Source organism: Hibiscus syriacus, unplaced genomic scaffold (assembly GCF_006381635.1).
Source record: "Hibiscus syriacus cultivar Baekdansim isolate YM2019G1 unplaced genomic scaffold, ASM638163v2 tig00110325_pilon, whole genome shotgun sequence".
NCBI classification, from domain to species: Eukaryota; Viridiplantae; Streptophyta; class Magnoliopsida; order Malvales; family Malvaceae; genus Hibiscus; species Hibiscus syriacus.
The window spans coordinates 269,641-282,888 of record NW_024062683.1 but is presented as its reverse complement, the minus strand read 5'-3'; the positions used below and the strand labels follow the sequence as shown (position 1 = coordinate 282,888).

At 32.8% G+C, this 13,248-nt stretch overlaps 1 protein-coding gene and 1 non-coding gene across 2 annotated transcripts; both read left to right on the top strand.

Moving 5' to 3' along the window:
• Nucleotides 1–5,302: 5,302 nt before the first annotated feature.
• Nucleotides 5,303–6,688, top strand: LOC120117984 (protein JINGUBANG-like). Its single transcript, XM_039138135.1, has 2 exons — nt 5,303–6,612; nt 6,652–6,688. Exon 1 carries the CDS (start codon nt 5,333–5,335, stop codon nt 6,608–6,610), a length of 1,278 nt encoding a protein of 425 aa, XP_038994066.1. The 5' UTR covers nt 5,303–5,332; the 3' UTR covers nt 6,611–6,612; nt 6,652–6,688.
• Nucleotides 6,689–12,161: 5,473 nt separating this feature from the next.
• Nucleotides 12,162–12,233, top strand: TRNAT-UGU. The gene has a single exon. It is a non-coding gene; the product is annotated as a tRNA-Thr (tRNA).
• The last annotated feature ends 1,015 nt before the right edge of the window (nt 12,234–13,248 follow it).

Here is a 13,248-nt window from a genome sequence, read left to right as displayed (position 1 = left end):
ATAAAAGAATATTTTATTAGTTGTTTAAGGATTTAGCGTTTACGTTTAACTTATATTTTAAAAAGTTTAGTTTGTTAGTTTATTATATTATAAGTTATTATATTAAATTTTTTTGTTGTGTTATAAATTAGTTAGTTAGTTTATATTAGATTATATTAAATGATTTTTAAATATTGTTGTTTAATTTTTTTTACATATTCATTCCAATGGCTGACCAAATTTCACTACTGAGACTTGACAATGAACATTTTTCAAGTCATTTGAGAATAATGGTGAATAAAATATTTGTTTAATGAATTATAATTAATAAATAATTATAATTAAATATTATTTTATGATTGCGATAAATTTTTTGAAATATTTAATTGCAGGAGGACGAGCAGCGAGTCCTTCGTCTTCGGCTACATAAAGTGGCCAAGTCACACCGATTGATAGAAGAAAACTTGCAAGATGTTGGATTTTGGTATGTAACATTTGTACGATATTACAAGTTGGTTTCAGGTTTGATCATTGCGTTGATTGAACGTTGGAGACCAGAAACGCACACGTTTCATTTGCCGTGTGGCGAATGTACGATAACTCTGGAGGATGTGACAATGCAACTCGGGGTCCAAACAAATGGGATGTCGGTGATAATGTCACATGATTTTAATAATGTGGCACAATTTTACAGCTTGTTTCTTGGAAAAATGTCGTACCACCAGAGTGTAAAGGGTGGCGTGTAAGGTTGTCATGGTTGAAGAATGAATTTCAACTTCAACCAAATAGTACGGAACACGAAATTATATATGCAACACAAGCATATATATTACAGTTGATTGGGGGTATTTTGATGCCAGATAACTCTGGTAGTTATGTTCACACTCAGTATCTTCTTTTTTTAAGAAATTTTGAGAATAGTAGACAATATAGCTGGGGATCGGCGATATTGGCGTTCTTGTATCGTGAGATATGCAAGGCGTCATTAGTCGTGAATGATAATAATACAGTAGAAATCGGTGGATGTTTGTTGCTGCTACAATTATGGGCTTGGCATAGACTTCCGTTTTTGACACCGATTAGTCGGACTGCGGTTGACTTTTCACTTGCCGGAAGGTAATATGAATTCTCTATTTTAATCAAAATATTTATTTTAATATAAAATATTTATTATAAATATTTATTTTGATTAAAATTATTGAACAAAATGACTATATTTTTGTTTTGATTGATATACAAATGGAGGCATAAAATTGAAGGCACGTGTTTAGTGCACAACAACATTAAAGAGTTCAGGCTGAAGATCAACATTAAGACCAAAAAGGAGGTATGTATAATCTGTTATTTTTAATTATTATTTAAATTAACTATATTATTTGATTTAAATCAATTTTATTATTATTTTAATTTTACAGTTTCATTAGAGATCATACAGGCCTATATTGACCATACAACCACGTACCATCTACTTGGATCATACGTTTGCAAAATGGAAATCCTTCAATACATGCCTTGAATGCCCAAAATAGTCTATGAAATATTTTCTTCCCCTGCAGAAATTGACCTTCTTCGTCATACGTGGACATAGTTTGAGACTTTAGTATGGTTCATGGGATAAATCGCTTCATTGCTTGTAGCAAATGTGGTTGCTCATTGTACGATGTATCCCAATCTCCATATGTCAGCTTCATTGCCTTCATCTTTGCATTCCACACCTTGTCATATTTTACTTAATATCCAAATTGACTTCGAATAGATACAACTAACACTGAACAAGATATCCTTGGATCCTTTTCAACCATCGCCTTCACGTATTCGCATATTACATCGGAATCCAATAGTCGGTGATCTTGTTCGATGGAGTTTCACAAACATGTGTGTGGATTATTGTACCTCGTGATGACCCAAACATCGTGCCTTTGATTTTTCGACACTCTGATCTTCTACTTGCACTATGGGCCATATTTTACACACTTCGCGTATAGGGTTTTCTGGTTTGACTCTGCAACATGGATATCAACATGGCATTTGATGCAGTACTCTTTAATCGCCAGCGTAGCTTCATTTTTTCCTCTGAATTGCACCTCAACTGAAAATTCACCAGAATTATCGAATGATTCAAACATTTGGTACGTAAGTAAATGTGGCATGTCTGGGAATTCAGGTGCCCTCATCGCATCATAGTCTATCTCATACATGTGAGGAGTAGCTTCATACGGTGTCGGAACTTCATTAATTACACCTCCACCGAAAAAACTTTCATCGTCGCCTAAAACGGGTTCTTCGGTTTCTTCATCTTCGATTAAATCATTATAAATTTCTCCCAATCGATTTTCAACATCAATATCAACAACCAATTACGGTATGTTTCTCGTCTCATACTCTGCTGCTGCAGATGTCCCTCCGACTTCATTTCCACTTTCTAATAGTTCCATAAAACTGTTCTGGAACCTGTATGTCGGATACTCAAACTTACGATCGAAAGCCATTTCAGATTAATTTCGAGCCACATCTCTTGATGACCCAGGAACATCACATATGTTACGCACATCAACAAATAACTCAATAACTGCTATATAGGTTGACTCATGTAATCCAATTATGGTTCAAATATCATCATCATCTTCAAGTGAAACTGCATCATATCTGACTGGGTTGGGACATATCATAAATCTGTACCTCAAACCATCCATTACAGCTCGAATTTTTTCTTTCTATCTTCTACTTCATTTCTATAAATGTGATGTCTTTTTTGAACATCATATTTATTGGTTTTTCAGATTGAAAAATAACTCCGACCTCATTTTCCATAATCGGTCCATTATAATGGACAATCGTGAAAAAGTTTTTGCTCATTTTCTCTACAAATAAAAAATATATATAAATTTAGATTAAAAAAATTAGATAAGATAATTTCATAAATCATTTAGTAATGATTACTAATAATAATGATTAGTTTGATAATATTTTTATTTTTTAAATACCAAACAAATTTGTTAATTAATTGTTATAAATTTTAAGATTATATTTCATTCAATTTTTACTCCTTACTAATTTACACTTAATTTAATATAAATTAAACAAAATAATTTTTTAAAACAACACTAAATATTTTTAAACACAATATTTTTTTAAACGATAATAAATTAAAAAAATTAATTTATATAATTTAATCTAAACTAACTAACTAATTTACACATACACAACAAAAATTAATAAATTACCCCGTATTTATGCCTTCTTCCTTTCTTTTCTTTTTCTTTCTTATTTCTTTCTTCGAATCAATCTGTACGTGGGCAAATGTTGTGGAATAATGCCCTGTACGTGTAAAAAATTATTTCTTTAAACAACAATAAATTAAACAAATTAATTTTATATAATCTAATATATTATAATATAACTTAAACTAATAAACTATTTCTTTATTATAATATAATTTAGTTAAAATAATAAACTAACAAACTAATTAAACACTAATTAACTTTTTTTATAATATAGCTTAAACTTCAACAAACAACCTAATATACTTTTAAACACACTAACAAATTAATTAAATATTTTTTTACATTTAATAACTTAAACTAAGAAACTAATTAACTAATTTTTTATATAATCTAATATATAACTTAAACTAACAAACTAATATAATATAACTTTAACTAACAAACTAATAATTTATACTAACAAACTAATTAACTAAATTTTTGTTTTACCCTAAACCCTAAACTAACAAACTAATTATTTCATATAATAAACTAAATTAAACAATAAAAAATTACCTCACGAACGATGTTTGAGCCTTTATCTCTCTTTCTTCTTCTTCTTCTTTTCCTTTCCTTTCATTTCCTTTCTCTCGCCAAATTTTCTTTCTTTCTTATGATTCTACCCTAAACCCCTCATATCCAATATATAATGATCTTTGCACGGTTGGTAAGCTGCAATCAATTTGAGCTGTATAATTCATGTTGAAGGCTGTAAATTTTTCAACAGTTGAATGCTGCAATAATGCAACACTAATTGTTGCATGCAACAGCTGATTTTACGCTGCAACAATGCAACAATGATAGCGGGAGAGGACAATCTCGAAGCTATGGCACGAGGGAGCAGCGGGAGCAGCTATGGCACGAGGGAACATAAACTTGGTCGTCGGACGTGCATGTCGACCTATGTGGGAGTGTTGGCGATCATTCTCTCTCCGCTGAACGTCGTGCATGGCACATGCATCATTTTCTGGATGTACAAGGGGGTTGGGAGTGCATGGCGACCTATAAGATCACTCGGAGCGCATGGCGACCTATGCGTTGGGGACGTGCATGTCACATGCAAATGTTCATTCTCTCTCTGCAGCTCGCCGGGAAGCCATGGTGACCTATCAGGTCGCCAGGATGACATAGCGACCTACGACCAATACTGTAGATTTCACCATATTTGAGCAATTAATCTTGGGAGTGCATTATCTCGTGAAATAATTTTTTCGATAACATTATCTCGTGAAATAATTTTTTCGATAACATTATCTCGAGAGTTTTGCCCCAAACAACAGTTATTTTTTTATTAATCATAATTTTCTATCTAAATTAAAAAAAGAAGACGTTCACAGTTGATGAAACCAATTTATTTCCGATCAACAAAATTATATCAGGAAATTACATCTTTATAACTCACCTAGTGAATAAATGAAACGAGTACACAAACTAAAGCGAAGGTGCTCGTACGGTGCCATACTCATTCCCTCAATGAAGAAGAAAGGAAGAAGATTCCAAGTTTTGCGCATACCGCTCTCTTGCCTTTGCTGGTTTGGGAGATTGGACGCGGTTATCCACTCCAATTTTTTCTCACTCCCAACTGTAAAGCAGCAAGTAGGATGATAGGCCCCACTTCACTCATGATGTCTCACCCCATTCGTCAGTCGTTTTTCCCTTTTTTTTTACTATTTGAATTTGGTTTTATTTCGGACTGAATTTATTATTTTTTCTGTCTCATGAAATGTATCTATTATTAATTTTTTAAAATAAAAAAATAAAAAATAAAAATAAATAGTTAAAAGTAATAATGAAAAATGAGAAGATATTTATTAAAAAAGTTTAAAAAATTATCCAAACAAATATAAATAATAAATTTAATATTCAAGTAAAAATTCATGACAGTTTTTTTTTCCTCTAAATCACATCCTAATTTCACAACCGATTGCTAGGACAAACCGTACTTTATCCTTTATCACTTGTCCAAGTGGCATCAATTTCCTTTTTCCGTCGCAAAACTCTCTCTCTATAAAAACCACACCCAAGCTTCTGCGTCACTAGTATCTCTGCACCCAAAATTCTCTTTGTTTCTTCATCAAAAATAGCCTCACATGAAGGCCCGATCATCATGGCTAGCCACACTCTTCTTCGAAAGCCCCTCGCAGTCACCGGGAGACAGCTCCCCCGAAGATAGCGGCGGCGCTACGTCATCTTCTGGTTCTTCAAGTGACTCCATCTGCTGTAGTGGCCTCCATAGCAACCCCTCCCTCCAGACTCTTCCATCTGTCCCTTCGTTGGAAAATATTTTCCCGGAGACCTTAGGGCTCTCCGCCTCTAATATCGGCGTTACTTCGATTAAGCCCCGATCGGAGCATCCGATTACCTGCATCGCGGTACACGGTAACTTCTTGTACGCTGCTTCTAACGACGAAATCAACGTCTACGATCGCGAGACATACACTCCTCGTGATGTATACAAAACCCAGGGTTCATCCTCCGGTTCCGTTAAGTGTGTTGTTTTCTGTGACGGAAAAATCTTCACGGCTCACCAGGACAGTAAGATCCGTGTTTGGCAAATGACCATGGCTAAGAAGCACAAGTTTATAACCACTCTCCCTACCGTTAACGATCGTTTACGTCGTTTTATCCTCCCGAAGAACTACGTCAACGTGCGCCGTCACGTGAAACGGCTGTGGATCGAACATGGTGACGCCGTTACTGAATTGGCGGTTAATAAAGGTCTGATCTACTCCGTTTCTTGGGATAAAACCTTGAAGATATGGCGCGCTTCTGATCTCCGCTGTTTACAGTCTATTAAAGCACACGACGATGCCATTAACGCCGTCACCGTCACCGTTGACGGCACTGTTTACACAGGCTCCGCCGACAGACGGATCCGAGTGTGGTCAAAACCGACAGGTGAGAATCGGTACTCATTGGTGGCGACATTAGAGAAGCACAAATCAGCGGTGAACGCGTTAGCTTTGAACGCCGACGGATCGGTGCTGTTTTCCGGAGCGTGCGACCGTTCGATACTTGTTTGGGAGAGAGAGGATAGCGCTAATTACATGGCAGTGACGGGAGCGTTGAGAGGACATGGGAAAGCGATTCTGTGCTTAGTCAACGTCTCTGATTTGCTCATGAGTGGATCCGCAGATCAGACGGTTAGGATTTGGCAACGCGGAGGGGAAGGGAAATATTGCTGTTTGGCGGTTTTGGAAGGTCACCTGAAACCGGTGAAGTCGTTGACGGCGGTTAAGGATGACGAACGGAGTGACGTCGCTTCGATCATTAGCGGGAGCCTTGACGGCGAGATTAGAACGTGGAAGGTCTCGCTTTCGAAACCGAGTAGTCCTTCGTCGACGACGGATATTTTAAAATGGAATTAGTGATATAATTACAAGTTAATCTTAATTTATATCCAAAAAATTATAAGTTAATCTTAATTACATCGTTTAAAAAAAATCAGAGGGGCACTGATTTGTGTATTCTCTTTTTAAATGGTCTGTTTGCTTCACCAACCAACCATTACTATCTGTTGGTTCTTTCTTATTATTTTATTTGTAGACTTTTTGAAGAACTGTTTCCTTTGTTTTATTCATAAATTTTTAGTTAAATGAATATTAGATATATTAAAAAATAATTAATCCTTGATCAACACTGTTAATATGTCTTATACCTCTCGGATATCTCCTGGAAACCTCCGCCAGATTAAAGTCGACGCTTTTCACTTATCAAAGTTTTGAATAACATGTATCCTTTAGATACAAGCTTTAATCAACTATAAAACGATTGATGTCAGTTCACATGACTTATGGATATAAAGTCTGACAACTAAATATATTTAATTTGTTGACTTATAAATAATTATTATGATTTTATTACTTATATACGTACTAAAAATCACATTATAAATACTCTCATTTGAGATTAGAAAATGGGATGACACCCTAACAATATATTACTTTCATCCTCCCTCTGGCTATTGGTCGTCCTCGATCACCATATTCTTTGTCATAACTCATTTTCTTCCTCTTCTAGATATCGATGAACGATCATTTTCTTACCGACCACGACTCATTATTTTAATTAAAAAAGGTAATTATCAACAACCGACGAATCAAACTTATTTTAATCAATAATACGAAATGTTACCGTAATTTATGCACCATTACCCCTCTTAATACCATGAGTATTGTTCGTGCACATGCATGCATGCGTGGGTGTAGCTTGAAATTAGCTGACAGGTTAACCAAGGCAAGGATCATGCGTTTTCGTCGATCCCCCTATTCAGACTGTATCCCGGTCACGTGTACGTGATCACATGATAACACTTACTGAAATTCAATCAATTCCCGGAAAATAACATTAACAGTTCCTTGTTAGCCACGAACAATTGAAAACAAATAGGTCAATATCAAAGGTCTCACTTTGGTTAGGCTAAACTTTTGATTATTTGTTATCCTCGTGTTGTCTTTTCCATTGATCTATAATGTTAGTCGGTGTCCTTAACTCACCCTACAATTGTACCATGGTAGTCTCTTCTCATACTTTAAAGTTTCAACATTTATAATAATAATCTCGTCTTCTTTTTTCACTCTTTGTTAAGTATCTGAGATAAAATCAATCGGTAGAAGATAAAAAAAATGTTTTGACTTGAATACATTATAAACAGTTTAAGAATAGTTGACTAATAATTTTTAAGATAATAAATAAATATACAATTATTTACTTATTATATCATGTTGATATAATATTAGTAAGTGCTTCATACAGATAATAATAGTAAAAAGCGAGACTCTCGTCTTCACATCCAAACAAAAGTAATTCAAATTATGACGATAAGCATGGCATTGTTTTCCATGGTTGATTCCAATTTCCACACAAATGAACAAACCCTGTCGTTTACTTTTACAGTACGATTCACTGTTGGAAGTGCCTAAGAAACTCATCGTTGAAGCTCCTTTTAGTGAAGATGAGGGACCATACACTTGAGGTTGGAGACGATATAAGCAAGTTGGCAAGTTGTATAACAATGGCGATAAAAGAAAAAAAGCTAACGATGAGAGAGAGCTGAGTCAATAGTCATTTGTGTGGACGTCGAGGTGTGTAGATATTAAAGTGATGGACAAAAATCAGCAGTCGCACGCCTCATCTTCTTGATGGATATTGGTATGTCTTAGTGGCAAATATATTATGAAACAATAATATTATTCCTTTGCTTGGGCCTTTTCTCTTTGTTTTTTTCTTTCAGCTAAGCTAAGATATGTGCATGGATATGCTATTTTGAAGATTAAAATATGAAAATATGGATTGGGCACACATATAATGTGGGCATCATCAGTTACGGACGTGGAGCTTCTTGTGACACTAATATGTAAATATAGATTAAAATATTCAAATGGAAATGTCATTCATCATCATGGAGATTGATCCTTCTCGAGGACCTAAGATATTCTACGATAATACCATCACATAATATAATGCATGATGGTTGAGATTGATCCTATAATATAACCGAACATATACATTATCTTATAATTATCTTAAATTATTCAAGAAAATTCCACAATAAATATAACGGATGTCAAAAAATAATTAAAAGGAAAACTTTCTTGCAAACGTCTTTTCCAAAACTTTTCTCTAACCCCCAAGATTCTCTGTCCATCAGTGCATTAAACTATTATAAATCATGATCATGACAATATGTTTTAATAAGTACACTTAATTAACCCACAAATTACGAAGCTTAAATACAGTTTTAGTCAGTAGAATTGGCAAAATTACAAAAATGTATTGGTCAGCAGAATCTACTGAGTAAGATCTCAAGAATATTAGACTTAAATTAATGGTATTGAATCTGATAATTAAGTTGTAGATTATTCGCAACTTGTGTTTGTCTCTTTCTGCATCAATCAGACAAATACAAAGAGTAATTTAATCAAGCATTAATGACTAAGAAAATTGGTTTAAATAACGACACCTTTTAAGTCAACTCCTTCATTTAACAGCTCTGGTTTTTAACATAAGTAACCAGTTCAACTAGATAAAAGGTACAAGAATTTCCACTTAAGTGCTTTATAATATGATTTTACCATATATATATATATATATATATATATGGGTAAACTATACATTTAGTACTCCAATTATCACGTTTATTCCGTTGTGGTCATCCAACTATTTTTTTGTTTCAAAATCATACCTAAAATTACGTTTTGGTTTTATTTTGGTCACCCACCATTAAAAAAATTAATGATGATGTTGACGTGTCACCATAAGATAATGCCATGTCATCATTGATTTTTAAAATGTCACGTCAGCCGTTATATTAAAATTTTAACAATGACGATCGAAATGAAACAAAAGCATAACGTTAGACACGATTTAAAAAATAATTGAATGACGAAAACATAACAAAATCACGATAGTTAAAGTACTAAACGTGTATTTTACCCTATATATTAACATAAAGTTTATTATTAATAACATAAATAAAATTTCACAGTGAATACATTCAGTAAAATAAATAATTATTTAGAAAAAAGCCAAATTTTAGAATAGATAAAAATTTCGTTATTGTATATATACACCTTGGTATAAAGTAGAATGTAAATTGTTAGCATTTGATATTTATACTTTTAAAAAAAATAAAATGTCTAGTTCAATTATTTATAAATACATGAATTTGAATTGTTAATTTTTATTGATTTATTACATATAAATTAATAAATTATTGGAGAAATGACCAAATGTGTATATATATATTGTTGAATGAGCTGGAGAACATTATTATTATAAAAATCCTTGTGATTCACATTTCTCAGTGAATTAAACAATGGCATGATTGGTGGTTGAAACCGATAGGAGGTCTCAGTCTTCAATGGAAGGAAGAATTACAGAATTTCAAGTTGCACCCATCAACTTGCCAACTTGTTATCTTACCCTAACAACCATTTTTTGTTTGTCTCGAGCTCATTATAACTCTAATGTATCTTATTTTTCTTTAAACAATCCGAATTGATTATAATATAATATTTTGTTCAAAAAATTTCTTAATATATTAATAACATATATCATATAGGTGTAGCTACTCAAATCTAAATCCTCTAAAGAGTATAACATTCACTTCAATCGAAGTTTAATGATAAGAACTGAGTATCACTCAAACGAAACTTAAAGAAAAACAAGCAGAAGAGAAGAAAGAGTGCTCAGCATATATTATAAAGGATCAAGTAAACTGTTACATGGCATAGCTCCCAGGTTTAATCTTTCTTAGATCTTTATGCATTTTTCTTTAAATTTATTTCACACGATTAACTTAAATATCATATTTTATCAAAATATAATAAATTTCTTACCTAGACCTTATACTTTCCCCTTAAATGTTATAAGTTTGATCTCTCTTAAAGCCTCAAATATTTTTAATAATTTATTTTTATAGTGTAACCTATAGTATATTTTATCCAAATATATCAAGTTTCTTGTCTAGCCTAGTAGTTAGGTGTTCCACTCTTCCTTAATTTTATAATGACATGTATCATCATCTTTTCAAAGAGTATTAATTTATTAAGAAAAATAACATATAAACATATTGATTTCATAATCATTGATATGTGAATATATTACATCAGCTAACATTAATTGTTTAATTATCCAATAATAGAACATGATTTGTTTTTTTAATAATAATGATTCCAACATATATTCCAATTCCACCAATTTCTCATGTTTGGTTCAAGTTTTCCAAGGGAATTGGAATCACTCATGACTTCAACTTTCCATCAAATGAGGGAAAGTGAATTCCATCCAAGAATGGCTGGAATTCAATTCCCTTGTTGGAGGGAATTGAAATTTGATCATACTACCCTCATCAATCTTTTGGTAAGTTTTTCATATATTGAATAAAAATATTTTATTATTATTTCGGGTTGGGTTTCTAATTCATATATTCGGGTCGGGTCGGGTGAAACTTTATTTTGGTCGGGTCGGTTTTTTTAAGTGTGATATTTGGGTCGGGTCGAGTTCGGGTTTATGGTGAAAAATACCCGACCCGAAAATATATATAATTTTACCTTATATATTTAGGAATAATTACAATAATACCCATATATATATAATTTTTTTCAATTAAATCACTGTTTTTATTGAATAAAAATATTTTTTTATTATTTCGGGTCGGGTCGGATTTCTAATTCATATATTCGGGTCGGGTCGGGTGAAACTTTATTTTGTTCGGGTCGGGTCGGGTTTTTTTAAGTGTGATATTCGGGTCGAGTCGGGTCGGGTTTTTTTAAGTGTGATATTTGGGTCAGGCCAGGTTTTTTTAAGTGTGATATTCGGGTCGGGCCGGGTTTGGGTTTAGGGTGAAAAAAATTGGAACCGACCCGAAAAAAATATATAATTTTACCTTATATATTTAGGAATAATTACAATAATACCCCTCTATATATAATTTTTTTCAATTAAGTTAATGTTTTTATTGAATAAAAATATTTTTTTATTATTTCGTGTCGTGTCGGGTCGGGTTTCTAATTCATATATTGAATAAAAATAGTTTTTGGTAACTAATTAACATATTTTGATTGTAATGTATCGAAATATTGCTCTATCTTTTGGTAACTTATTAACATATTTTGATTGCGATGATTTTAACTTATGATTTTTATTAGCATGATTTTTATAATTTATTAAAATGAATAATCAATCAATAAAATGAAAATTTAATATTTTTTAATTTTTATAATATATTACTAGATGTAAGTTGTAAAACAAACTAAAATAAAACAAAAAAATAAGAAGGGAAATTATGTAATTTTACATTACTGATATCAAATTCCTTCACATATTTCAATTCCTTCACATATTTCAATTCATTAACGTAGTTAACTAAGCAAAATAAATGGAAAATAATTTAATAACTTAGGGTGCGTTGCAAATGCCCTTATAGCTCAGTGGTAGAGCGTCAGTCTTGTAAACTGAAGGTCCGTAGTTCGATCCTGCGTGAGGGCAAGCGCTTTTACTTTTTGAGAGCAGAGGTTCCAAATTGTAGCCCCATCATTCATTGCGATCCGTTACCCCTCGCAAACTTTCTGCTGTAAAAAAATTCCTTTTTGACTTTCATTTCAGTCGCTGGCGTTGCGTTCTTCAGTGGAAACTGGGGTTTAACTTATTACCAATAGCTTAAATTAGGTGTTTAAGTGCGCGATTAAGGTAAAAACGAGTGATTATTGAGGAAAGGGAAGCTGGCTGAAGCAGTAACTTGGCTGAAATCAAAAGGTTTAATGCCCATTTTAAGAGACTTCTTTCCCTTGCTCAGGAGCTATCTGCTTTTTTCAAAGCTTTCTCCCCTTATTAAATTCGTTTTTTAGGACATCCTCCATTTATATGACATCTGTCACATTATTAAAGATATTTGTTATTTTATGGAATATTCAGAATTTTAACATCTAAATTTTTTATTGAAGTTTAATTCATTACACCATTGGTTTTTTAGTTACATGATTATCAAATCAATTACTTTTTTATTTCAAAACATTTCATTAGTTAATTTAACAAAATAATTTTAATTGGTTTAATTGTGTCAAAATGGAGGATGGAATGATTGAAGTACAAATAGAATAACTAAATCCCAATGTATGAAGGCGGACTCAAAATAATTATAAGTTTAGTATTTAAAAAACAAAGAAGATGTCTTCGGTAAGATAGTTTGGCCGAGTGGTATAAGGAGTAGGATGGTAAACGGGTACAATTTCGTGGATTCCGCACCGCATTCGTTCTAATTGGAGCGGGGATGGGTATAATTTTAGCGGGTAGTAGGCGGGTGTGGATTTATAAAGTGGTACCCGTCGTGGGTGGTGGGCGGGTAATGGGTTTGAGACATTACCTGCCCCGCATCCGCCCGACCCACATCCGCCCGCCCAGCTAAATATCTATTAAATTTTGGACCATTATGAATTTAGGTGTAATTTTAGAGACTAATTTATAAATTTTAATATTGTATAATATATAACATATAATTTAACCA

Coding starts and splice junctions, on each gene's coding strand:
- LOC120117984 (XM_039138135.1), top strand. CDS start 5,333: ATGAAGGCCCGATCATCATGGCTAGCCACACTCTTCTTCGAAAGCCCC.